Source organism: Mustela lutreola, chromosome 1 (assembly GCF_030435805.1).
Source record: "Mustela lutreola isolate mMusLut2 chromosome 1, mMusLut2.pri, whole genome shotgun sequence".
NCBI lineage: Eukaryota > Metazoa > Chordata > Mammalia > Carnivora > Mustelidae > Mustela > Mustela lutreola.
In genome coordinates this window covers 11,282,813-11,308,776 of record NC_081290.1, presented here as the reverse complement: position 1 = coordinate 11,308,776, position 25,964 = coordinate 11,282,813, and the positions used below count along the sequence as shown (strand labels likewise).

The 25,964-nt window shown below is 37.5% G+C and overlaps 1 protein-coding gene across 1 annotated transcript; it reads left to right on the top strand.

Annotated features, from left to right (window-relative positions):
- Window positions 1-707: 707 nt before the first annotated feature.
- Window positions 708-14,493, top strand: LOC131819039 (mucin-5AC-like). The gene is made up of 5 exons (XM_059153812.1): window positions 708-918; window positions 3,836-3,951; window positions 4,466-4,536; window positions 10,113-10,169; window positions 12,757-14,493. The coding sequence occupies exons 4-5, from the start codon at window positions 10,122-10,124 to the stop codon at window positions 14,320-14,322; spliced, it is 1,614 nt and encodes a 537-aa protein (XP_059009795.1). The 5' UTR covers window positions 708-918; window positions 3,836-3,951; window positions 4,466-4,536; window positions 10,113-10,121; the 3' UTR covers window positions 14,323-14,493.
- Window positions 14,494-25,964: the final 11,471 nt, after the last annotated feature.

The following is a 25,964-nucleotide window of genomic DNA, read 5'->3' as shown; positions in this document are numbered from 1 at the left end:
ATTCTTGCTAAACTCCATAGTCTTTCAACAGGCTAATTGGGGAGCTGCAACAATAGCCAAGCATACTTCCCCTGCCTCTCTTTGACAAAGAAGGAGGCACAGCCAACCTAGATCACTCTCCTGTTGAGCTTTCTGGAGCAAACCTCAACTCTGGTTTTGTGAGGATGCCATCAGTGGGAAGAGTGTGTCAGAGAGAGACAGGACAGATGAGTGCTGTGCAACACGGGAACCCACCCACCTGAACCCTACCCAAAGCAGTGCACCTCTTTCTTCTTACTTCTCAATGAGAGGGTTGGATTTTTTTATAACTTTTTTTTAAGTAGGCTTCACGTCCAATATGAGGCTTGGACTCACAACCCTGAGATCAAGCGTTGCATGTTTTACCAGACAGGTAAAACAGAACCAGACAGGTGCCCCTTGACAAGTGTTTTTTAACTGATTTACTAAACCACGGGATTCAAATGTTCCAATTTGGTCTGCGAGTTTTTTGATTCTGAGACTTCTGGTTTGTGCTAAGAAGGCACCACTACGTCAAAGTAATGCATTGTAGAGATAATTAGGTTATGCAAGGGAAAATGCTTCCTTTATTGTATCTTTCTGATTTTTCTCATCAAAGTCAAATATTATTTAGAAAGAGCATCAAAAATAATGCATAGTAGAATTTCTTTTTTTTTAAGATTATTTATTTATTTATTTGACAGAGATCACAAGTAGGCAGAAAGACAGGCAGAGAAAGAGATGGAAGCAGGCTCCCTGCTGAGCAGAGAGCCCAACGCGGGGCTCGATCCCAGGACCCTGAGACCATGACCCGAGCTGATGGCAGAGACCTAACCCACTGAGCCAGCCAGGCACCCCTGCATAGCAGAATTTCTATTGAACAGAAGAGAGTGCTGTCATGCATTTTTAAATGCTTTCAAGGTAATTCTGACACACATCTACTCAGAGGCAGATTTTTATTTAGGTTCTTTGCACCAGATTTTTCAAAACATTGAATTCTAGACTTTCCTGTTATAAAATTTCTTAGAATTCAGTTAGACTAAAGAGGATGTTAAAGTGTTCATTTTGTTTTGTTTTTGATCTACAAGTTAATTGTGGCTCATTTATCCAAATATATACTGAGTACTCACTATGTGCCAGGCACGGAGCTTCCTCAATTACCTGAGGAAGATACCATCTTTAGCCCAGGCTTCTCTTGTACTCTCTACCAGCCCCAGAAACCTTTTCCCAATATATTATCTCAGGTAACCTTTCATTTTGAGCTCCCATTACTCCTTTTTCTGATCTTTTTCTCTCTAAGAGGCTTCCTGATTCTGAACTATAAAAGTTGAGGAACTTGGCAGATAATGGTAATAGTCTCCTTTGAGAATAAAGGTAGAAGAAATTCAAGACAAAGGAGATAAAGTTGAGGAAGAAAGCCCAAAGCTTTACATTTTTATTTTGTTAGTTATAACAAATACTTTTCATAAATACCTTAATAATTTTAAGAAGTCTATCTTACTGGCTGGGAGCAATGAAATTAACTCATTACTTTTATAAAATACTTATTTAATACTATACAATACAGAAATTCAAAAGTGTGCTTTTGTGTTCAGTTTATTTTAATAATCAACTTCATAGGAAATCACAGCTGCACATATGACCTCACAAGTAAGTGTATCTCCAAACAGAACAATTGGGCTGTACTTACCAAATTATCATACCCACCTTGGATTGGCTATGATTGCTAAATCATAACACCTATTTTCCACAATCTAATCACCAGGTCTTTAAGTGTGTAATTATATCCCTTTTCCTAATATCAATCAGTTCTTCTCATAAACCAGTCAGATGGTCTTGTATTTTTTAACAAACTGTTTCAAAACCCACTGAAATTCTTCCTTGGACGGTTTTCAAATAGTTTAGGTTCCAAGTTTTTTAAGTATATATATATATATATATATATATATATATATATATGAGTTTATGTAGGAGATACAAATAGTTTTTGACAACAAAACTTATAGAAATATTTCTAAAACATATTTAACAAACTGTGTTTTTCATAAAAGAAGTTGTACTCAAGAAACAGCTACTTTTTCATCTATCATTGTATGTTTATTTTAGGAATTACTTTATAGAGACATGTTAATGTTTCTGATTTTTCAAAGAATCAAAATGTTGTTTACTGCCAACAGCAACCTAGAAAAAGTTTAGAAAATCTAAAGACTTTTGTAAAACAAATAGCCTTTTAAAATACGTAACTAAAACCTTATTATCGAACCTCAGTGCCATAAGAAATATTCTTTTTTTTTTTTTTTAAGATTGTATTTATTTGTTTGAGAGAGAAAGAGACAGCAACCATAAGTGGGTTAGAGAGGTGGAGGGAGAGGGAGAAGCAGACTTCCCGCTGACCAGGGAACTCAAGGCTGGACTTGATCCCAGGACCCAGAGATCATGACCTGAGCCAAAGGCAGACACTTAAGCAACTGAGCCAACAAGATGCCCCATAAAAAATACTTTCATTGTCACTCTATTTCATTTTTTTAAAAAACATTTTTAAAATTGTATTATTTAAAACAATATAATTGATAAATTTCTTCAACTAACATACCTAAACTAAACTAAACCAAACTAAAAAAATTTTATTATTTAAAACAATATAATTGATAAATTTCTTCAACTAACATACCTAAACAACTAAACATACTGAAAATGAATTTGTCACTCCATGCTCTGAAACTCCCTTTCTTTTCTCTACAGATATCTTCACCATGCAGACTGTCAAATAAAACAAAACATTTTGACATGCCCCCATTATACTAACTTAATAGTCTACCAGCAAAAAATAACGCTCCTAAGTAGAAACATGACATATGAATGTTTGACATTTGGATCCATCAGTACTTACATTAGATACCAGTAATGCTTATTTTATTTTTTATTTTTAATTAAAGACTAAGTTCTAGAATGTTCTTTCCACATTTAACCGATCATCTTATACATATCCCCAGGTGAGTGTGCTCCACCCTGGAGATTTTAAGGAGGTGCACTTAGTGTCACGACTTCTCTAAGGTCCCTCTGTTTAGTTTAAGAAAATTCTCTCTCAACTGAACACAGACGAATGGAACAAACACTGAAATATGGCACTTAAGTGTTAAAACCACTTATAACATGAAGGACGGCCAGTCTAAACTTTAGAATTCCTAGGTTTGAAGTTGCACAGAAAAGAAAAAAAGGAAATACCAATGTGAAGGTTAAATTTATGTAAAGCTGTAAAGTTTTGTTAACAGCTTTTCCAAGTTCAACAGTCATTTGACACAAAGACATATTAGCATCCATCAATAACTAAGATGTTTGTCCCAAATGAACCTTCTCTAAAGTGCAAATTGTTTTTCTAACCTTTCTACAATCCACTCTATCATGGGAAGTGGAATAGAAACTATCATGATGTTCCCTACAATTTATCCTCAGTTCTCAATGTCTCTGTGAACGAAGATCACAGGATGGCTTATTTTAATGATTTGGCTCTTTTCTCAAAATAATCCATCCTAAATCAAAACGTGGATAACTGGTTGAATTTGTTCCATTTAAGTTTCATTATAGTGCTAGAGGTATGCATATAAACACAAAAAAATAGCTTAAAAATATTCTAAAAGTTATACTTAAGAATCACACTTTCTTAAGCTGGAAGAAATAACTTGTGTTAATGTAAAATCTATCTGAATTTAACACTCTCAAACAACTGTCTCAACAAATGTAGACATTTAATGCTATAAACATAATAAAAACATATAATCATAATATTATAAACAATCCACCTATTTCACTCAGATCATTTTCCTTTAATTTTTCACAGTACTGGATGTTCAAACACTTGACTAGAGAGTCAAGACCCTGCATCACATTGCATGAGACATTATACTGTTCCTGGAATTTATTTAGCCTGAAGTAATGGCTGAAGATCTGAGACAGGTAAATAGCTCCTTCCTATATTTACTATCCCTTTTAAGTACGCTTACCTTACTAATGTTAAATATCAATGAACCCTAACCCCTTGACATCATTTCCAGAGAATGGACAATCTTAAATTCTCCTGGTAGTTTAGTTCCTCCTGAAAACATGTTAGATACTATATAAAATAATATTAAAAGACACCAAGGACAATAAGTTTCCATCAATTAGGAGTCCTCCCATAGACACACCCTCGGAAATCCCAAAGAGTTGAGAAACTTTTCAAAATGGACTTAAATGTTCAATCTGTTCATCAGAAGAAAACGAGTCTCTATCTGCCTAAGAAAAGAATATATGCAAAAGGGTGCCTGCCAATTTCTACTCACAGCTACCCATTGTTTAAGAAAAGATCATCAGACTAGAAATAAGTTCATCACACTTTTTTTGTTACTAGGAGAAATCCAGCAAAAAGGCTGTATATAATCACCAGTATTTTCCTATGAATTCTCCTTCTTAGTATCATTTTTAATTCTAGTTACCATCAAGAGGATATTCACATACAGTAGCTGATAAGAATCTACCTGACGAGAAGGAACTCCTAACAGGGTAAGTATATGGATATTTGGAAATATCCAGTCCATTCTGGAATTTACCTACAATTCCTCAGTTTACAATAGAGTTCTTAATAAAGGGCACATATAAGAAATTCCAGAAGATATTAATTGCAGCCGATCCAAAAACTCAAATGTGCCTTGAGATAAAAAGGTGGGACATAGTATTTTTAAGATTGAAAGTTTTCAGGGCATCTGGTTGACTCAGTCAAAATAGTATGTGACTCTTGATCTTCGGGTTGAGTTCAAGCCCCACATTGGGTGTAGAGATTACTTAAATAAACGATTTTTTTTTAAGATTTAAATTTTTCAGCAACTGAATGTGGCTAAGAAAAGAGATTTTATTGTATTTTGAAATAGTTATTTTGGAACAACTCTTGAAACTAAGATAAAATACAAAATCCAAGACCTCACTATGGTTTCATAACACCCGTGTAATAAGTAATAAGTCTTGCTGTTGGAATTTCTCCAGCTTTATCTCAACCACTCATCCCATTGACCACTATCCTCCCACCACACTGGACTTCTTGAAATTTGGCTGTGGGTCTGCCTTAAACCCTCTTTCCGTACTCATTATCTAGCTAACGTTATTCATTCTACAGATGTCAGCATAAATGTCACTTCACCAAAGTGGTGCCTTTGCATTCCTTATCCCTCTCAATCAGAATTGTCTTGTTTTATACCCTCTTATAGCACCTGTACTTCTTCATTGCACTTATCACCATTTCTAATTGGGTATTTGTGTCTTTATTTAATTATGGCTTGGCTCCCTAACTTGTTCTATGAGATGAAAGAAATCTGCTTTGCTCACTATTGGATTCTTAGTGCCCCACATACCCCTGCCATGTGACAGACTTACAGTAACCTTCCATCCAATTTTCCTTTAAATAAAATGTTCCTCCCAGGATAGCTTAATTTTCTGTAATGTTCACCAGAAGAGGTAATAGAAACCAAATTAAGTTAGCACTTGTCAAAATAAATGTCATAGTGAAAAACCCTCAATATGTCCCATGGCTTCTTTTATCTGAGCCTAACATGAATTTAACAAGAACAAAATATTTTCTATTTTTACTGTGTTTTTTTAAAATTGTGATTTTTTTTTTACTCTCATCATTTATTATGTCTACAAGATCAAAATTGAATTTAGTTAACTAGACACTTGGAAAATTAAATCCTATGTAAATATAATCTTCAGGAAGCCTATCTCTAAAAAAAAAAAATGTGATTTCAAACTAATAGAACTAGCTGAAATATTTGGAGTTAGAAAGTCGTATATAGGGACGCCTGGGTGGCTCAGTTGGTTAAGCAGCTGCCTTCGGCTCAGGTCATGATCCCAGCGTCCTGGGATCGAGTCCCACATCGGGCTCCTAGCTCAGCGGGGAGCCTGCTTCTCCCTCTGCCTCTGCCTGCCATTCTGTCTGCCTGTGCTCGCTCTCTCCCCCTCTCTCTCTCTGATAAATAAATAAAATTAAAAAAAAAAAAAAAAGTCGTATATAAGAGCCTAGTCATTTATTTGTGTGTGCAAAATTTTTAGGATTTAATTTTAAGAAGAAAAAAAACTTCATTTTAAAAACTCAGCTTTAAAATGAAATAATGAACATCTTACAATGTAAAAATAAAAACAAAAAACTAAGGCTTAGTCTAGAGTTGAAACTTATCTCAAAGAGCAGTGTACATTATTCAAATAAAAAGTACAAGAGCATTTAAAGTATTTGCTTTGTGGGGCACTGGGTGGCTCAGTGGGTTAAAGCCTCTGCCTTCGGCTCAGGTCATGATCCCAGGGTCCTGGAATCGAGCCTCATATCAGGCTCTCTGCTCAGCAGGAAGCCTGCTGCCCTTCCTCTCTCTCTCTGCCTGTCTCTCTCCCTACTTGTGATCTCTGTCAAATAAATAAATAAAATCTTTTAAAAAATAAAATAAAATATTTGCTTCCTAACCTATCAGTCCTTCTTCTCGCTCTCAACCTGCACTCTGTGAGGAAATATTTATTTGTGTTAGCTATGCCAGGCACTTTGGCAGGCACTAAGGATACAGAGATTTGGGTTTTTTTAAGTTCCAGTCTTAAGAAAAAACCCTCAAGGGTGCCTGGGTGGCTCAGTGGGCTAAGCCTCTGCCTTAGGCTCCGGTCTTGGTCCCAGGGTCTTGGAATCGAGCCCCGCATCGGGCTCTCTGCTCAGCAGGGAGCCTGCTTCCCCTCTCTCTCTGCCTGCCTCTCTGCCTACTTGTGATCTCTCTCTCTGTCAAATAAATAAATAAAACCTTAAAAAAAAAAAAAAAGAGGAAACCCTCAGTCTGGACATATGTAGGGGGTGGTCTGGGTGGAAGAGTAGATAATACAGTTTAACTCGGGATAGTATTGGGCATAATGTGAGGACACAGGAAGGCTTAGGGGTCATAGCCATACGAAGTTTTAAAAGATGAATAGAAGTCATCTGCCCACGAGATCGATGGGAGACAGAGAAGCCAGTGCAGATTCCAGGTAAGAGCACCAAGGGTAGAAAGAACATAGAGTAATTGGAAAACTGCCGGTTCTTTACGCTGGCGTAGCTCATTAAAAAAATATTAGACAGAATGCAGAGGACCTGTACACCTAAAGAGTTTGGATTTTATTGTGCAGCTGTGGAAAGTAAACAAAGGAGTTTAAGCAGATTTTTTGGAAGGACATTCCGGTTACAGAAGAAAAGGAACTGCAGGAAGGGTGGAAGGTAGAGTAGTAGGGCTTCAGGAAGCTTGGAGGCTCTCACATAGTACCTTAAGAAATTGTGGGAAAAAAACTGAACTACAGATGGGGACATGGAATGAGGCAAAAAGGATGAGGAAATCTAATAAACTGAATAAAGATTTGGTCACGGGTGGGATTGATTCAACAGGTTGAAATGTGAGGTGGGAGTGTGGAGTGAAGAGGAGTTTGACAAGCGAAGTCAAAAATGACTTTCACGGGGCGCCTGGGTGGCTCAGTGGGTTAAGCCTCTGCTTTCGGCTCAGGTCATGGTCCCAGGGTCCTGGGATCGAGTCCCGCATCTGGCTCCCTGCTCAGCAGGAAGCCTGCTTCCTCCTCTCTCTCTCTCTCTGCCTGCCTCTCTGCCTACTTGTGATTTCTGTCTGTCAAATAAATAAATAAAATCTTTTTAAAAAAATGACTTTCATATTCTCCTTTAAACAAGTGTGTGAATGGTAGCGTCACTCATTCAGAAGGGATTGTAGTAGGACAAGAGGTGAGGTGAGACAGGCGTGTTACTACTCTAGTTTTGCAGGTGTCAGTTTGGAGTTCCTGTTGGAAATGTGAAGGGGAAGTGCAGTGGTTGTGGGATACACAGTTTGGGAGCTCAGAGAGAGCTCTGTTGTAGAGATAGAGATTTGGGAGGCAAGAGCATGGAGCTGGCCGCTGAGGTCCCCGCTGCGGTGAGATTGCTCAGGGGGACACATGCAACAGAAGACAGGACCCTCCTGAAGGCACTGCTCTCTCTTTCTATTCCATGCTCTGCTTTCCCCGCACTTCCTCTATCCCCTTCTCACAACTTCCGTATCTCTGTACTTCTTAGATAAGATCCCATTATAAGGAACTAAATTTTGTTTTAATGATTCCTTAACTATGTAAGAATTGTTATATACATTTTGTTTAACTTTTAAGTAAACTCCACCTTGTGCGTGGCTTGAACTTAGGACCTTCAGATCCAGACCTGAGCTGAGATCAAGAGTCAAACACTTAACTGAGCCACCCAGGTGCTGTCATTGTGTTTAACTTTTTTTTTTTTTTAATTTTATTAACATATAATGTATTATTTTCCCCAAGGGTACAGATCTGCAAATCATCAGTCTTACACAATTCATAGCATTCACCATAGCACATACCCTCCCCAATGTCCATAACCCAGCCCCCCATCCCTCTCCCTCAACCCCCCTAAGATAACTTTTTTAAATTTATTTTTTATTTATTTTCAGCATAACAGTATTCATTGTTTTTGTACCACACCCAGTGCTCCATGCAATCTGTGCCCTCTCTAATACCCATCACTTGGTTCCCCGACCTCCCACCCCCGGCCCCTTCAAACCCTTCAGATTGTTTTCCAGAGTCCATAGTCTCTCAACTCCCTTCTCCTCTCTAACTCCCCATGTCCTCCATGCTATTTGTTATGCTCCACAAATAAGTGAAACCATATGATAATTAACTTTCTCTGCTTGACTTATTTCACTCAGCATAATCTCTTCCAGTCCCGTCCATGTTGCTACAAAAGTTGGGTATTCGTCCTTTCTGATGGAGGCATCATACTCCATAGTGTATATGGACCACATCTTCCTTATCCATTCGTCCGTTGAAGGACATCTTGGTTCTTTCCACAGTTTGGCGTCCGTGGCCATTGCTGCTATAAACATTGGGGTACAGATGGCCTTTCTTTTCACTACTTCTGTATCTTTGGGGTAAATACCCAGGAGTGCAATGGAAGGTTCATAAGGAAGTTCTATTTTTAATTTCTTGAGGAATCTCCACACTGTTCTCCAAAGAGGCTGCACCAATTTGCATTCCCACCAACAGTGGAAGAGGGCTCCCCTTTCTCCACATCATCCCCTAAGATAACTTTTAAAAAGGAGTGAGCAGGGGCACCTGACAGGCTCACCCGTTACTAGAGACTGTAACTCTTGATCTCTGGGTTGTAAATTCAAGACCCACATTGGGTTGTAGAGATTATTTAAAATAAATAAATAAATAATTTTTAAAAAGTAGGTGAGCATTTCAGTTTCTACTTTTTTCTGTCTAAAATTAGCTAAATTGTCTTTTACATGGGTAAAAATCTAAACTAATTTGGAAGAACATAGGAAGGTAAATTTGCTTATGAGTTATTTCCAAAATTCTTACTCCAGTATCAGTCTTTAAGTATGATTTTTCATTTTCAACCCAAGTAAGAAAATAATGATGCATTTCCTTTTTTATGTAATATGCAGCCTTATCTTCCTAGAAATATCTGGTGCATAGTCTTCCAGGATTTTAAACACTTCCTGTAAAGACTTTGTGTTGTTGTTGTTGTTTATACATGGGTAGGATATATTGCACAAATATCCTCTAACTTTGTCTGGAAGATATTTCTTTGCAAATATACAGGAATCCTCAGAAGATAAAAGGAGTTTAGTTTACAGACAGGCTTTAATTGCGGGAAAAAAATGTTCTTTATAAAATATCAGTATTTTAATTATTTGAGCCTTTATTTCATGAGCCTTAAAAAAGAAAATAAAGGGCTGCTTTATGCATTTATTTATAAATATATAAATATAATATAAATAAATATAAATAATAATTATAAATATAAAATATATAATTTTTAGATTTATATATAATATAATGATATTAATAATTTTGTTAATAATTAATAATATAATTATATAATATGTAATTATAATAATATAAATATACTATATTTATATTAAATATAAAAATGAATAAATAAATATAAATATAAATAAATATATAAATATAAATATTAAAACTTTTCTAAGCTATGCCTGTTGTGTAAATAAATTTTTGCTCCAGTCTTGCATCAGTGTGACTAAAAGAATAATCATTTTGGCTTTTTGCAGCAATTAAACATGAAAATCATATTCCAAATTCTTTGGGTTCTAAGCCTCTGCTTCTTGGTAAGTTCCATTAATCAGAAAGATTCTTCATGCTTATCTGACTCTAGTAGTGGACAATGACTTGCAATCATCTTTGTAGAATTTTCACTCTAGTTGATCTTTGACTCCAAACACTGTAGTAAAAGGATGCATAATCAATATGATGAGTTTTTAAAAAGATACAAATTTTTGCATGGGCTTAATACATCAGCCATGAAGGCAAATAGCCAAAAAAAAAAAAAAAAAAAAAAAGACTCCAAAAATTATTTTGGAACAATTTATGTTCCTGTTAAAACAGAATTTCATTTAGATATATATGCTCTAATATAATTATTTAAGGGAAAAACATCCAAGTGTTTTCTTTTCTTTTTTTTTTTAAGATTTTATTTGTTTGTTTGTTTGTTTGACAAAAAGAGAGAGAGCACAAGCAGGGGGAGCAGCAGAGGGAGAGGGAGAAGCAGGCTTCTCACTAAGCAGGGAGCCCAATGCTAGGTTCCATCCCAGGACAATGGGATTATGACCTGAGCCTAAGGCAGTAGCTTAACTGACTGAGCCATCCCTCTAAGTGCTTTTCTTTTCTTTTTTTTTTTTTTCCCACCTGTCCTCATTTCATCACATTGGCCATAGTTCAGACCTCAGGGAGAAAGCTGGTGAGGGCGTTCAGATTTAAAATATTGTATGTAGCAGATGGGCTAGAAATCGTAGTAGAAGTTATGAATTTGATCAACCCTACATCCCAAACATCTTCTCTAAGTGTTCCCAATCCTTTCTCAAGCTAACTGCTATCAGGCTCTTCTCTTGGACCCTGGTTTCCCCTGTACCTCTCTCAAGTTGGGGCTGGTGTCTTCCCTCTTCCTGCATGGTTGACCTCCTTACTTTTGATCACTGCTTCCAGCCTGTTTTTCCCTCTCACATTCTTGAAAACCTCTAGCTTTGAATTTCCCATCACCTAGTACAGGACCCACCAGCATGTCCAGCTTCAGTCATCAATTGACCCATGTTGCTGGTTCTCTTTCCTCAAGGGTTTTAGCACCTGCTCATTATCACTCTCTGATGTTATTCCCGTCTTAATTCTTGGTAATTTCAATATCCTCATAGGCAATCTTTCCAAAACGCTATCCTCTCAGTTGCTGATACTGCCATCTGAAGAGAGCTTATCACTCACCAAACCAACACTTCTGTCTTTCCAGGCCTGTCCCTCTTGGGCTCTAAATGTTCTAAGCCTATTTCATTGTCTTAACTTCCCTTGTGTTCTCACTTTTCTCCTTAGCTGAATTAGAGTTCATGGTCTACCAGTATTAACCCCTCCTTTCTTTTTCTCCCATCCATATAGTTTTTCACTCTTCTAGATAACTAGCACCATTCCTCTCCTCTTGCACGTCCAAACCTCTTCCTCCATCCTCTTTCTCGCTGATGACTTACTTCCCATTTCACCAAGAAAATAAAAACAACTAAAGACGAACCTTCACAAGTTCCTATCACCATTATCTATACTCATCTACTCTCAGCCACACCTATATATTCTGAGCAGCCCAAATTCCTTGCTAAAACCAATCTTTTCACCCATGCACTTGATCTCACACCATCTTGCTTACTCAAGGACATCACCCCTAAAACTCTCCTCTCTCTGCTCTCATCACTTTTCTCACTCTCAATTAGATTTTTCTCAACAATATGAATATTTATTTTTCTACTTTAATAAAAAAAACTCCTATCAACTCCCCTCACATCTCTCTCAGATACTGCTCTACTTGAGAAAAATTGTCCATCCTCAATTTTATTTAACAAATGAGTTGGATTGAGATTGTATGAAATTTTAAAAAGCTTTGACTGGAGAACTGTGGATGACTGTAGTAACATATACGAGTTCCTTTATGAAGGCCCAAGTATATCAACAGCAATTTTCTTGAGAAATATAAATAAGAGTTTCTTGTATATTGTACTGTTTTTAAGTAATGTGATTTATTTATCCTAAATTAAATTTCCTTTTCAGTAAAAAAAGATTAGCTTATTCAAGACTAAGTTATTCAGGGTCTGATAAGCACCCAAAATTATACTGAGTCTTAAAATGACATGAGGACATACAAAAAAGACAATTATTTCTTTCAGGGAGTTTAAATTTATTGTAGAATCTTTAGAAGTTTATAATTTAGATAAATACTTAATTTTTTGACATGAAGTCCTTATTACTATTATAGAAATTAAAACAAAAATTCTACAGAAGAGGGGGAAATTAATTCAGATTGAAGGATTCTTTTAAGATTGTCTGGAAAAACAATATTGGGTACATGCATACACATAATATGCATGAATGGCCAAAGGCTTCATCTTCATATGTACCAGTGATAAGATCTTCTAAATCTCACTAATAGATATTGAACATGGAAGGAAGGAAGGAAGGAAAAGAAAGAGATAGAAAGAAAGATAGATAGATAGATGGAAAGAAAAATGTTCACTTGTTTAAATGCAGGCTTTTTTTTTTTTTTTTTTTTTTTTTTAATGAGCCAGAACTGTAACTTTTAGGAACAAATGTTCTTAATTCTTTGTAATTTAACATTTTGAAATAGAGATATTTAGTATGATTGATTTTGCCTATGTCTATCTTCAGGGCAGTCAGAGTCAAGAAAGGAATAATGGGTTCAATCAAAGAAGACTGTTGCGTTCATCTGGTCAAGTGCTTGCTCGTTCACAATCTGCTCAAGTCAAGCGTTTTCCAAATCCAAATCCGCCAAGATCCATCTCACCTCAATATCACCAAAACTTAGCTGGCCAGTCACTAAGTAGATCAACCAATTCAAAGTTACTTCCTCCTACAAAGCAATTGCTTTTAAAGACATCGATCCCAAAAAACCTCGCAAAACCACAAACTCATTCAAATAGAGCCAGCCAATCAAAACTAGGTCCAACTGAGTACAGTTCAAAAACTCAAAGTAGGTCTAGGCTGCCACAAGTTTATCAAAATAACCCTATTCAAAAAAGTCCCTGTTTCAAGTCACCTATTCACAATAGATCCAATTCATTACATCCTGGTCCATTATCATACTCTAAAACACAGTCTCAAAAATCCCAATCTCTTCCAAATTCATCTGTTAAAAGAGTGATCAGGCCGTTCAAATCTCCTTCAAATACAATCTTTCAGCAAAAACCTCAACTAACCAAACGTAATCCTAATCCACCCACGCTGCAAAAAGCTAGCCTAAACAAGGCACATGCAAATGAACTTGCTACAAGAGCTAGACAAAGGAAGCCTAATCCAAAAGCACTTGTCCAAAATACAGCATGCCACTCCAAAACTCATCTGCAGCCACCTGGTAGAAGAAAATATATACAGCCACTTGATCCAAGAAAATGTCTACAACCGTTGAGTCAAAGAAGACGTCCACAGTCATCTAGTCGAAGACGACACCCACATCCACTTGGTCAGAAAATATCAAATCCACCAATTAAAATACCTGGACAAATTAAGCCTTGTATTAGGCCACACATTCAAAACAAACCTGGATCACACCACTATCATCCACATATATCTCTTTCTCCAGGCAGGCTATATCCACCTCCCTTAGTTCCCAGCCCACGACCTCAGGTGCAACCAGTTAGCAAGGTGGTAAGCACTAGAACTCAAGTCTTAAACACAACTCTGTTTTCTGCCATTGCCTCCACAACTCCCCAGACTATCAGCTCCCACACAACCTCAGCTACAACCACAAACAAAATCTCATCTGCTCTCATCTCTGAAAGGACAAGTCCTTCTGATATCACAGTTTCCAGTCCTGAAATCCAAGTTCCAGTCACCATTCCACCCACAGCTGCAACCACGTCTAATGCCCCAGCTACTGAGATTTCAACTCCCCTTGTTACTACCACTCCTCTCATAGCCACCACGCAAACAACTCCTTTTACCACACAAGAGATTACCACTGTACATGCAACTGCTGGAGATCCAACTATACTTTCCAACACAACCATCACATTCACAGCTGCAGCACTTTTTACCACCACATCGTCTGCCATTACTGTGCAAAATACTACTGCTTCCACCAACACCTCATCTGCAGCTGATACGGAAGGGACCAGGATGACCACTGAGTCAGGATATGAAACAACAGAACTTCCCTATAGTAGCCCCAATACTGATGATATATTTGAAACTACAGAATCTGATTACTATTATTAATAATTCGATGTCTCTAATCCTGAAATTACACCAACTACCCACACCACTCCAAAACCTACCTCTACCATCAACCGAATACCACAATTTTCTAAACTGTATTGCTCTTTAACTCCATAATTGTGCCTTTTTTTCTCTAAACTATTTCCAGAGTATTTAGAAAGACAATAAAGATTAAACAAGTGAGATTATGGAGTATTTTATGATTTCATTTAAAAGGAACTCTTTAATTAGTCATTTTAAAGCACTACCTTCCTTTTCCATCACTGCATGACTCTACTAAGCCCTCAATGAGAGAATTAGATAATTTAAGTACAAATACAAACACTTCTAGAGTCTTCCTTAAGCCTCAAAGCTTAGTATTGGGGGATTGGAGAGGGGGAAGAAACTAATAGACTTTCATGGATTTCATTGAAAATTGTCATTTAATTTGTTCTAGTAGAAAAGGATAACAGAAATATTGTCAACTGCTTAAAAGTATAGGTATGGGAGTCAGATTCATGTTAAGTCTTATTCCTGCCATTTATTGCTGGAATAACCTTGATCAACCTTTCCAGTCTTCAAATTCTTCATGTATTAAAACGATAATAATGCCTCATCTTATAAAATAGTTGAGAATTTTAAAAAAAAATTTTTTTAAGATTTTATTTATTTGACGGAGAAAGAGAAATCACAAGTAGGCAGAGAGGCAGGCAGAGAGAGAGAGGGAAGGAGGCTCCCTGTTGAGCAGAGAGCCCGATGCAGGGCTCAATCCCAGGACCCTGGGATCATGACCCGAGCCAAAGACAGAGGCTTTAACCCATTGAGCCACCTAGGCACCCCATAAAATAGTTGAGAAATTTAAAATGAATAATGTACCTGACATAGATAGCTAACACAGAGTAACCACTAAACGGTGGTGGTTGTCAGAAAATTGTGGAGATCTTCTTTACTGCCCTCCAACACATGAATTAGAACTCTCTCTCCTTTTCTCATTCCACATTAGCTTAGCACTTGGCTGTTATTATCCCTGCAGTGGGACAGGTTGTTCCTGATCTTGCTTTCCCTAGAACCCATTCATTTGCATCTATTAAATCTGGGAAACCACGCTGCCTTATTCCATATTAAAAGTCAAGGAGTTGTGCAGTTAGATAAATAGACTCTTCAGTCTTCATGAGCTCTTGATTTTATCATTTTCTTTCAGAGATTCAATGAAAAATTGAATATTACGGTAAAAATATCACTTAGAGAATTCAGATCATATGAATTTAAGCTTCACTCTTGAAACCTATACTATATCAAATTTGCCCTCTATGGTGTTGACTCTGCTTTTGAGGAAGGACAACAAAATGAACTATTTTGGAAAATATTTCTGTCATATTGTTATGTCACATGTTATGAAAACTGGATGAAATGCAGTACTAACAAATTTTTCTAAATTTTCTAAATTTTTCAGAATTTCTGAAAATAGGTGGCTAAAATGTCAGTACATGCATCCAAAGCTCCACCAGGCACTGAAAAATTCATTTTTGACATATTTACCTAATTTCTTAGAAAAAATACATGTAAATTCCCCCTAAATTAGAAAGACATAAAATTATTTTTATTTCTGAAGACATTTCTTTCTCCTCAGGATTATCTGTATTTAAAATGTTCTCTACTTGGATAGTGGTCATTTAAAGAGACAAATGATTTTGCTTCCCCTCTAGAAATTAAAGTATTTCTCTTTTTCATGTCAATCAATGAAAGATGTTTAGGACTCCCAAATTATTGATCATCATCTGGACTTTTATCCCCATATGGGTCTATATATGCCCTATTATAACCAAATCTCCTACCCTCCTCTCAATCTCTGCCTTTCCACTGTGACTCAAGGGCAAGTAAGTTGTGAGCACAATACCATGGGTCTCCAGCCTCTATGCAGAAGTTTCCTGTCATCCTATTCCCCTAGCTGGCACTGGGCTCCTCAAAGTAGAATTTCTAGTATTGAATGTTTTTTTCTCACACCCTCATGAAGCACAGGACCTGGAGATAGAATACATGGACACCTCATAACTTCAACTAGATTATTTCTGTTCCTTTTCCCTCAAAATCTGTCACTCTCTTAAAGTGTTTGTTGTCAGAGTTTACAAACACTGCTCTCTTGCTTTGCGATTACCTCTTCTCCTGGTCACTTCTCCAGTCACTGAATATTTTACTTCCCAGCTCACCAGATTTCTCCCCACCATTTCTTACTTTATAATGCTTGGTGACTCTAACAATCACATAGGCAATTCGCTTTGAACCTGGCCTCACTTCTTCCACCTCATGTCCAATGATCCTTTCCTTTACCCCACTTTTCCACTCTTTCGCATGGTCAAACCCTTGCAATCATATACTGGACCTCCGCCAAAAATCCCAATTTCTAGGTTTCTATCCTGTAATCACCATCTTCTATCTTCCCAGCTCCAGGACTACCAATATCAATAATTCTTTTTATATCTGGCCTTTAATCAATTCACCTCCCAGCTGGATCAAGGTCCATCCCCTTCCTCTTGTCCATTTTTTCTTTTCTTTCTCTTCTTATCCAATATATAGCCCATTAATGTAATATTTTTTTATTTACATACACTGAACTCCTTATTTTATGTGTGCATATTTTTACATAAAACTCCCACTTTGCACAAACATAAGATGAATTTCAACATCACTGCATATGCTCTTCTTTTCTAATTCATAAAATTCCAGGCACATATACATCACAACTAGAGTGTGATGAACCATTAGGCATAAAGGATCTAAAAAATAAAATCTATCAAGACATTCTCCTGTGTCTATAACTTGCACCTTGTGGTTATACCAGGGTTATTGCTTAATTTCACTAAAGGCAGCATGTCCATAAATGTTGCTGACCCATGGATATTAGTCAAAAAACCAAGTATATTTTTTAACAGGAAAATAATGTGGAAAAAATAGAACTTGGGGACAATAATTCCACCACCTGAGTGTATTTTATAGCTATAGTATGAGAAAAGATTAAAAGTGTTAACCAAACAAGATGGAAAGTAAAGCAAGATTAGAAGAAGAAAAGGAGTTCCAAAACACAAAACAAGGTCTAGAGCAAGAAAATATCGGGGAAATTTAGCAAGACTGGAGATGGAGAAAGGACAAAACATCTTTCAGTAAACCCAACAAATCCATGGTAGTTCCCTATTGGATACAAGCCCTGCTTGTGGGAGATTTTACAAAACTATGTTTAGTATTGATAGTATATCCAAATGCAGATGTTCACAGGAAGTTGAAGAGCTGAAGATGGAAAGAGACTTAAGATTTTTAGAAAGGAAATGGATATTCGATCTGTGTAAAGTACATAAAACCATGAGGACAGATTAGCAACTTGAGCATTATTTACAGAACAAAACAGGGATTGTTACTCTCATAGTACCTGTTATGTTCTCACTAGCACTTACCACATGAGAAAACATGAAAATAATTAGAAAATTAGGAAATTAGGAAAAGAGGATGTGCATACTTTCTCCTTCTATTCCCCTACACTTTGAATCACATATTCTTTGGTTAGTCTCACAAATATTACATTTTTATTTGCCAGAAGCCAAGACTGTCTCCTTCTCCAGCTATTCCACTGTCTCCATCTCTGTTCTCAACCAAGATACCTGGTACCACCTGTGGTTTGGACCCTGCGGCCAAAGTAACAGATCTACCTCAAATAAGCAAGGAAAAAATTTAAAGTGTTATGTTAATGTTGGATCCCTTATGTAATCCATATACTTCACAAAACTACAGAATTCCATGATGAAAGAACATTAAAATATATATTTAGGATTACTCAAATTTATTGTTGAATTTAGTCATTGGAAGAGGTTACCAAGGGGGTGTGACAATTCGCTGAACCATGAGATGGACCTGGATCAGTTAGACTCCTCAACCTCTCCCATGCCCTTGAAATGAGCTTTCTGCTTGCCTTTTCCACACTGGAAGCTGACTGAAGGACACAGCCTTGAAACAGTAATATATTTTTCTGATGACCTTGACAGTATACATGACTAAACCCAGCTAAGACCTCTATAGATGTTTTTAAAATTCAGGTAGGCTGGCATGGCGGTCTCCTTTTCTTACAGCCACCCAAGAGCAGCCCCATATGTAAGTTCCCTTATTAAACTTGCCACTACCAGTCCGGAGTGACCTGCCTCTTACTTTGGCCTCTCCATGCCCTCCATGTGTCAGTCCCGTTTCAGACTTCCAGGAAGCTCTCCAGAGTGAAAACCAATACTGGTTCAAGAGCACATGTGATATTTGAGTCCATTTTAAAATTAAGCCATTGTTGTAAAAGCAAGAAGGAAATGACACATCTAAAAGTTTAAATCAAGAACACTTTGTCTTTGACCTTCACTATCTTATCCCAAAGAAGCTACATGGGCAAATAAAACTCAGATCTCCTTCCTGACACAAAAGCAAACTAGTGTCAGTTGAAAGGTTAATAGACCAAAAAGACTGAAAATCATGAGTGAGCCATTTACTATAAAGCATGGGTGTTTATCTAACCTTCTTATTAACGTACTCATCAAAGATGATTGAAATGCCAACATTGGTTACTGTCAGTCCATTAGCCCTGCTTCATTGGAGATAAGGGTTGATCTTCCTTTATACAGTAAGGAAAACCAGTATTTGTATATATCTTCTAAATTTTCAATTTCCACTATAACTCAAAAAAACCTTTTCTACCCCACAGTTAAGATACTCTAAGAAGACATCAGATTATTGTATTATCATATCTAATTAGTAATCACAAATTTTACCTACATAGGGATTACTGACACATCATCTTGAACCTCTTAATTAAGCTATTCATAGTGTGTATTTAAAGAGGAAAGTTCTAAAATTTTTAAAGGAGTTATTAAGCCCAGGATTTCTTATTTTTAGCTAGGAACATTTTCTTTCAACCCCCTAAGTTTTAACTGGGTGAAAGTAGTGTTAGTAATAAAAGCCATTAGCTATGTATATAGTGGACCCTATCAACTGTGTTGTCCCCACTGAAAGTTCCGGCAAGTCATGGGGAGAAAGGTAATGGGGTTTTACAAAATGATAGACTCTCTAGCAAATAAAACTTTAAAAGCTTTGAGTAGATCATAACCTACCATTTGAATTACCTATTTCAACAAATTGTATTTAAAACAGAACTCAACCCACTTTTTGAAATATGTAACAGAAAAATTAGTCTTTCTGGTCGTATAGGTTGGAATTACCCACTAGCTATGTAGTTACTTTGGACAATTATTTGATTCCTCTGAATCAGAAATTTTCTAGCAGAAAAGAGAATAATAGTACAATAGAACAATACTGGCACAGAGTAGATGTTCATTTAGTCTTAGCTCCCTTCAGCTATGTAAAAGTGAAGTAATAATGCTGCTATCAACAGACTTTAATATGAAATTGAGGCAAAGCCATACACCTAAAATAATCTGAAAATAACTCAGGAAGAGTCAGGTTTTAGCTACATACTCAAATAAGTTGTCCAAAAAATTGTGAAATAAAAAAAAATTTTTTTTAAATAACATGTGTACTCTGATCTTATATTTTGTTAAAATATCAATGTTAATAATGTTGTCAAAGTATTTAAAAGTACGTATGGATATGTATCAGATTTTTTAAAATTATCCTGGGGTGCTTGGGTGGCTCAGTCAGTTAAGTGTCTGACTCGATCTCAGCTCAGGTCTTGATCTCAGTGTTGTAAATTCATGCCCCATGTTAAAAAAAAAAAAAAAAAAAAAAAAAAAATTTCTCCCGGGAAGTAGAGGTGTTTATGGAAGACTTCAGCTTTCTACATTATATACTTCTCTAATATCCAGATTATTTTAAAAATAGTTGCTATGAGCATGCCCTATTCCTGTGATTAGAGAAATTAATAATAAAAATAGATTTTAAAATAAAAGCATTTTAAGGAGATTCCTATTTTGCTCATCCATCTATGGTCAAAAGAAACCACATGTGGATTCACCAAAGCCAAGTCTCAAGTTAAGCTTCACTTTTTCCAGAAAATCTATTCAACCTTCTACTTTCAATTTTATCCCTCTCGAGAAATTTTCTAACTTATAATGAGTTTATAGTTGAAGTCCAACAAACTGTATTGATCCTATTTTTGTCAAAGATCACTTCTTTAGAAGAAATTAAGAAATCCACTAGTTGAGCCATCCGCAGAGAAGAGGAAAAATAAGTTAAGTCTATCCTCAAACTACACCCTTAGAGGCTCTCGATTCTTTTACACTTTTTGTCTGTCCTGTGCATGACATGACGTTCTATATACTATAAATCAACAAATATTTTTGATGGTGATATGGAAAATGAGGATGATGATTATAATTAAAATATCAGAAAACCTATAAATATTATTATCTTTACTTTTTCATGTTTTGTTGGATGAGTTCCTCAGATGCTCTTGAGTTTTGTATCCACGACTTTTGGATACATCTGGAGAATTAACCCTTGTTTAGTTTGATAGCAGGTAACTTTTAAATTGTACTTGGACCAGGCTGTGGTAGTCTGAGAAGGATAAGGTGGATGAGTGAAAATTTTATGTATTACTGAAGGTCTTTGTGCTGTATTTTAGCAGTGATACTGGCAAATGTTTAATTTACAGGAGGCTGAGCTGTACTTGGTGCACCTAAGGAAGCCTGCAACATTTATTCATGTTAACTATATACAGGACTAGTTCAGCATTTCATATCTGTGTGTACCTCTAGACCTAGAAAAACATGGATAAGTTCCCAGAAGGTGGATACAATTCTCACTCACTAGAATATTATCATCTGCATGTTTCTGCTCCTGCTGTGAAGCTCTGGGTGCTGACAAAGATGACCTTAACATTCCACTCAGCTTGACTAGACTCTAGACAGGTTTTTTCCCTGACCACAGGCCCTTGGCACTTACTTCACAACACTTAAAATTACCAATTCTTTTCCTCCTCCTTTGAAGACTAGTCAAATTATCTCACAGCCCTTTGACAATTTTACATCCCAGGGACTGTCTCTCTCTAGAACCGGGAAAGCATCTCTTTGAAAGGTAATCATCCAGAATGAGGATGTTCCTGTCTCCTAATTTTCTGTGGGAAAGGAGGATCCAACTACCTAAGTACCTAACAAGTCCAGCTACCTAATGACAAGTAACAGATACGTTGACTGGCCCTCCCCAGCTTCTGTGGCTTTTCCACTGGCTCATCCCAGGGCTTAAAAACTCTCCCACCCATTGTTTTAGTGGAGTTAAGTTCAATCTCTCCTCTATTGCAGTAGTTTTGAATAAAGTCTTCCTTGCCTATTTAGCTCTGCCTAGCACAATCTTTCTTTGACATCCAAGTTCATATCCCTCCTAGAGAAAGTTGCTGCTCTCTCTGCTAACAACCCTGAGTGTGCTGACTCGCTCCTATGAGAAAACACTACCTGATTTACACATGCTTCTGTTGGGTCTTTCTGTCAGTCCATAACCCATGACATCTGTTACTATTATTTTCAGAAAAATGTAATGCAGGAAAAGCAACATTCAGGAAAAGTCCAGTATGTTTAAATCAACCTCTATATTCTAATTAATACATGTAAAAGAGCTATGAATTTGTTCACACTTAAAAATGTAATTCATTAAAAATTCATTTAAAAACTCATGTTTCTGTCATTTCTAAAACCACTGAAAGCCAATCTAAGCTATATATATATATCATTCAGACTTACAAAAAAGTAAATTTCGAGTGGTCATGTGCTTTGTACTTCTCAAATGTATTCCATAGAAGGGTAGATGTATGAAAATAAATTTTCCAATCAAATAAGTTTAAAGTATGTTAAAGGAAGTATCTTCATTTATTGTAGGACTTCTGGGAGACTTGAACACACTCTGGAGCACTGTGACCCTCCAAGACGCCTTGCAGTCTGTAGCCACTCCTGAACTCATTCTGACCATGGATCCCTTTGTTTGTTTGTTTGTTTGTTTGTTTTTAAATTTCTTTTCAGTGTACCAGAATTCACTGTTTATGCACCACCATGGATCCCTTTTTCATGGAGCATCCTGTGGAAGTAGTAACTAATGACTGAAAAAGAAAAACCATTACAGCCCATTCATTTGCACAATTTCCATGAGACTAGCACTATAATGCGCATCTGAAGTTATGTTCTCTACCCACAAGGAAATTTGGCTCTGTTTTGAAACACTGCAAAATAAAATTATAGAGGCATTCTTGTGAGTTTTGAGCTTTAAAACTGAAGAGTAATTTGTAGTTGAAAGTTTCTAAACAAATTAATAATCATAAAACATGCTTGAGTAAGCGATCCTTGATTTTTTTAGTAAATTGTCTGGTTTGGGGCCCTTAACGTCAAGTTTATTCACTACTAGGATTAAAAGTAATAGAGAAGTAGGTTAAAAATAATAGAGTAAATTTCTAATCAAGGAGTTCCAGAAAATTTGATTTGGAGTCAGAAACCATTAAAGAATATTGGTAAAAAGGGACCAAATTTTCCTTGAAAGTTCATTCTCTTCAGCATCGTTTTTATTTACAAAAAAGGCTGACCACTATTGTTTTTATTTCACTTTCTGTAGAGAATTTTATTTCTGACCATTGACCAGAAGGGGACATGTATTCATGACTTGAGAAAAACAACCCACCATCTTCTTAGAAAGCTTGGCCTTGGCAGAGGCGCCCTCTGCTGGCAGCCTTCCTGAAGTGCAGATTCCGGTATTGGGTGAGTGGTTTGCTCACTGGCTCCTTTGCTTTGTTACTTTTTTTTTTTTTTTTTAAAGATTTTATTTATCAGAGAGAGGGAGAGAGAGCAAGCACAGGCAGACAGAATGGCAGGCAGAGGCAGAGGGAGAAGCAGGCTCCCTGCGGAGCAAGGAGCCCGATGTGGGACTCGATCCCAAGACGCTGGGATCATGACCTGAGCCGAAGGCAGCTGCTTAACCAACTGAGCCACCCAGGCGTCCCTGCTTTGTTACTTTATTTGCTATTTTATTTGCGGGGTCACTGTGTCTCTTTAAACGGTACGCCCTAAGTAAATCTACTAACCTGTCGTTTAGAAGTGACAGCAAACAGCATGCGGCATCATATTTTAAGTACCTGTGATATAGGATTATTTTAATCCCATCCTTTAACTTGTTAATTGTTTTTTTTTTAAGATTTTATTTATTTATTTAACAGACAGAGATTACAAGTAGGCAGAGAGGCAGGGGGATTGAAGGGGGGGGGGGGGGACCAGGCTCCCTGCTGAGCAGAAAGCCTGATGCAGGGCTCCATCCCAGGACCCCAGGACCACGACCTGAGCCAAAGACAGAGGCTTTAACCCACGGAGCCACCCAGGTGCCCCTAACTTGTTAATTATATTACTAATCTACAGTAGCACCTACAAAAAATAAAGAAATGTGTGGCTATGCTAAGACTGTGGATATCATCAGCAGAGGTTAAACAAATAAAGACATTATCTGGAAACAGTTTCTGAAGATTGACTATGTTAGAAGAAAGGTTTTCTTTTCCAGAGTCAAAGCAGAAGGTTACAGAGAGTCTTCCAAGACAAGCAGATCAACCCTAGGAACCACCTGGGGGTAAAAAGTCCTTTAGCTTTACCAAGGACTACTGAACAGGAAACAATAACATCCCTGAACAAATGTGTAACTTTGTCAGATAGCTTCCAAACCAGTCCTGGAGACTGCGTGGATATTTTACTCTCTTCTTGTTTTCCCCACTTTAAGTTAGTGTTGGGATCGGGAAGAGTAGGCATCACTGGTTGATGCATTTTATCCCTTCACTGAATTACACATGTAGAAGGGGAAAGATGTGTCACTTTCGAATCTGACTACAGTGGGAGACTTTGAGGAAGAAACATTCCTTTGTTTAGAGAAAGAACTGGTCCTTCTTTTAACACTCGAATTTGCAAAAATAGAATTGAGAGCTGATCTGCATCCTGGAAGGTGAGCAAAAAAAGGGGAAAATAACTCTACATATTAATATCATGAGGGAACAGAAGACAAGGTGAGGACAAAGCAGAAGATGACACCCCACAACCTCCACACCCATGGGATATATGTGACATTCCTCCTCAGGCATTCCTGGCTGCCCTAAAAAAAAAAAAAAAACAAGGAGTTGATTTGTAGAGATCACAATCCTGGAAGACATGAATCTCCCTCAGTTTACAAATGTCCTAGTGATCTACAAAGATGAAGCTTTCTTATCAACAGCCTAACTTTCAAAGACCCATAACTCAGTTCCTGAAGCCCTAACAATCATCTTCCCCTCCATAGAACAGAGAAATGTAAATGAAGTTTAATTTCTTCTAAGCCTAAAGGTCATTAGCAAGGACCTGTTAAAGGAGGAATGTGACATTCCTCCAGCTCCCCACTATCTCACTGTTAGTGCCTTACTAAAAGGAAAAACAACCTTACTTGACAATGGCAAGGCCCTTGGAATCCTGTAGGTCCTCTTTAGCATATGAAAGTTCTTTTGAAACCTCCCTTTTTCCTTACCTCCCCCAACCCCATAGTATATAATCAGCCACCCCTCACAACCCCAGAGCAGCCCCTCTTTCTGCCCTGGGTCCTGTCCCTGTGCTTTAATAAACCACCATTTTGCACCAAAGACATCTCAAGAATTCTTACTTGGTCATTGGCTCCAGACTACCCCCACTGAACCTCACTTATATTCTAAAACTTTATCAAATATATCAGAAACATCAAAATTTTCTGCTACTAGTCTGTGAGAGAGAAGAGGTGGAGACCTGGAGATGGGTTAGCTAAGCTACTCCCAGTCGCATCTCATGTGTGTACCTTCTCTAGTGATTTTTTGAGTCCCAGGCAATAGAGGAGTCCCCAGTATAACTGTCTGGGAATGCCAACAGTCTACAACCTACACATGCTTCGAATATGGATACCTGCAAACAAGAACTGGAGAGCCCGCAGTGGTAGGGGATGGAGGGAGAGGGGCTCTTCACTTTTGGGAAGTGGGCTAGTGTTGCTTAAAGCCAGCAGTGAAGGGATCCATGACACATGTCCTTCCCACAGATGCCAATCTGCTGTCAGCTTTGCCTTTGGGTCTCAGACCCTAAATGGAAAACAAATACTAAGTATCTACTACGTCCCAAGAATAATGCTAGGTGTTCAGAGCCGTCCAACCTTCAACTCTAAAAGGTGAAGACGAAAATGCTCCTTTGATACATGAAGAATTTAAAGACGAACAGTATTCCTCAATTTGCTTGAAGATATCCAGCCTGTTGGGCTGGCAGGAAGGGCTACCAAAGATGGCGAAAATTCCCGCCACAAGACCTGAACTCGGACAGGAGAACAAAGGACCAAGATGGCGAAAGTTCCCGCCACATGACCTGAGCTCGGACAGGAGAACAAAGGCCCAAGCAGGAACCTGAGACCCCCGCCCCAGGCTCCTGTGGACCAATGGGATCCCGATGAGCAGGCGGGATATCCAAATAAGGGAAACTTGCCAAAAGACCCCTGAGCTTTCCCCAAGACCCCTTAAAAGCCCCCTCCTCCCTGCCTTGGGCGCGACTTCCCCCACTCTGCTTTCCAGAGTTGCGGAACCTCGCCCGAGGGTGCCCACCTCCTCCCGGTGCAACTTTCTCGGCTCCCCTTCACCTGGGTCCTGAAACTTCACCGGAGAGAACCTTTAATAAACCTTGCCTTACACTCAC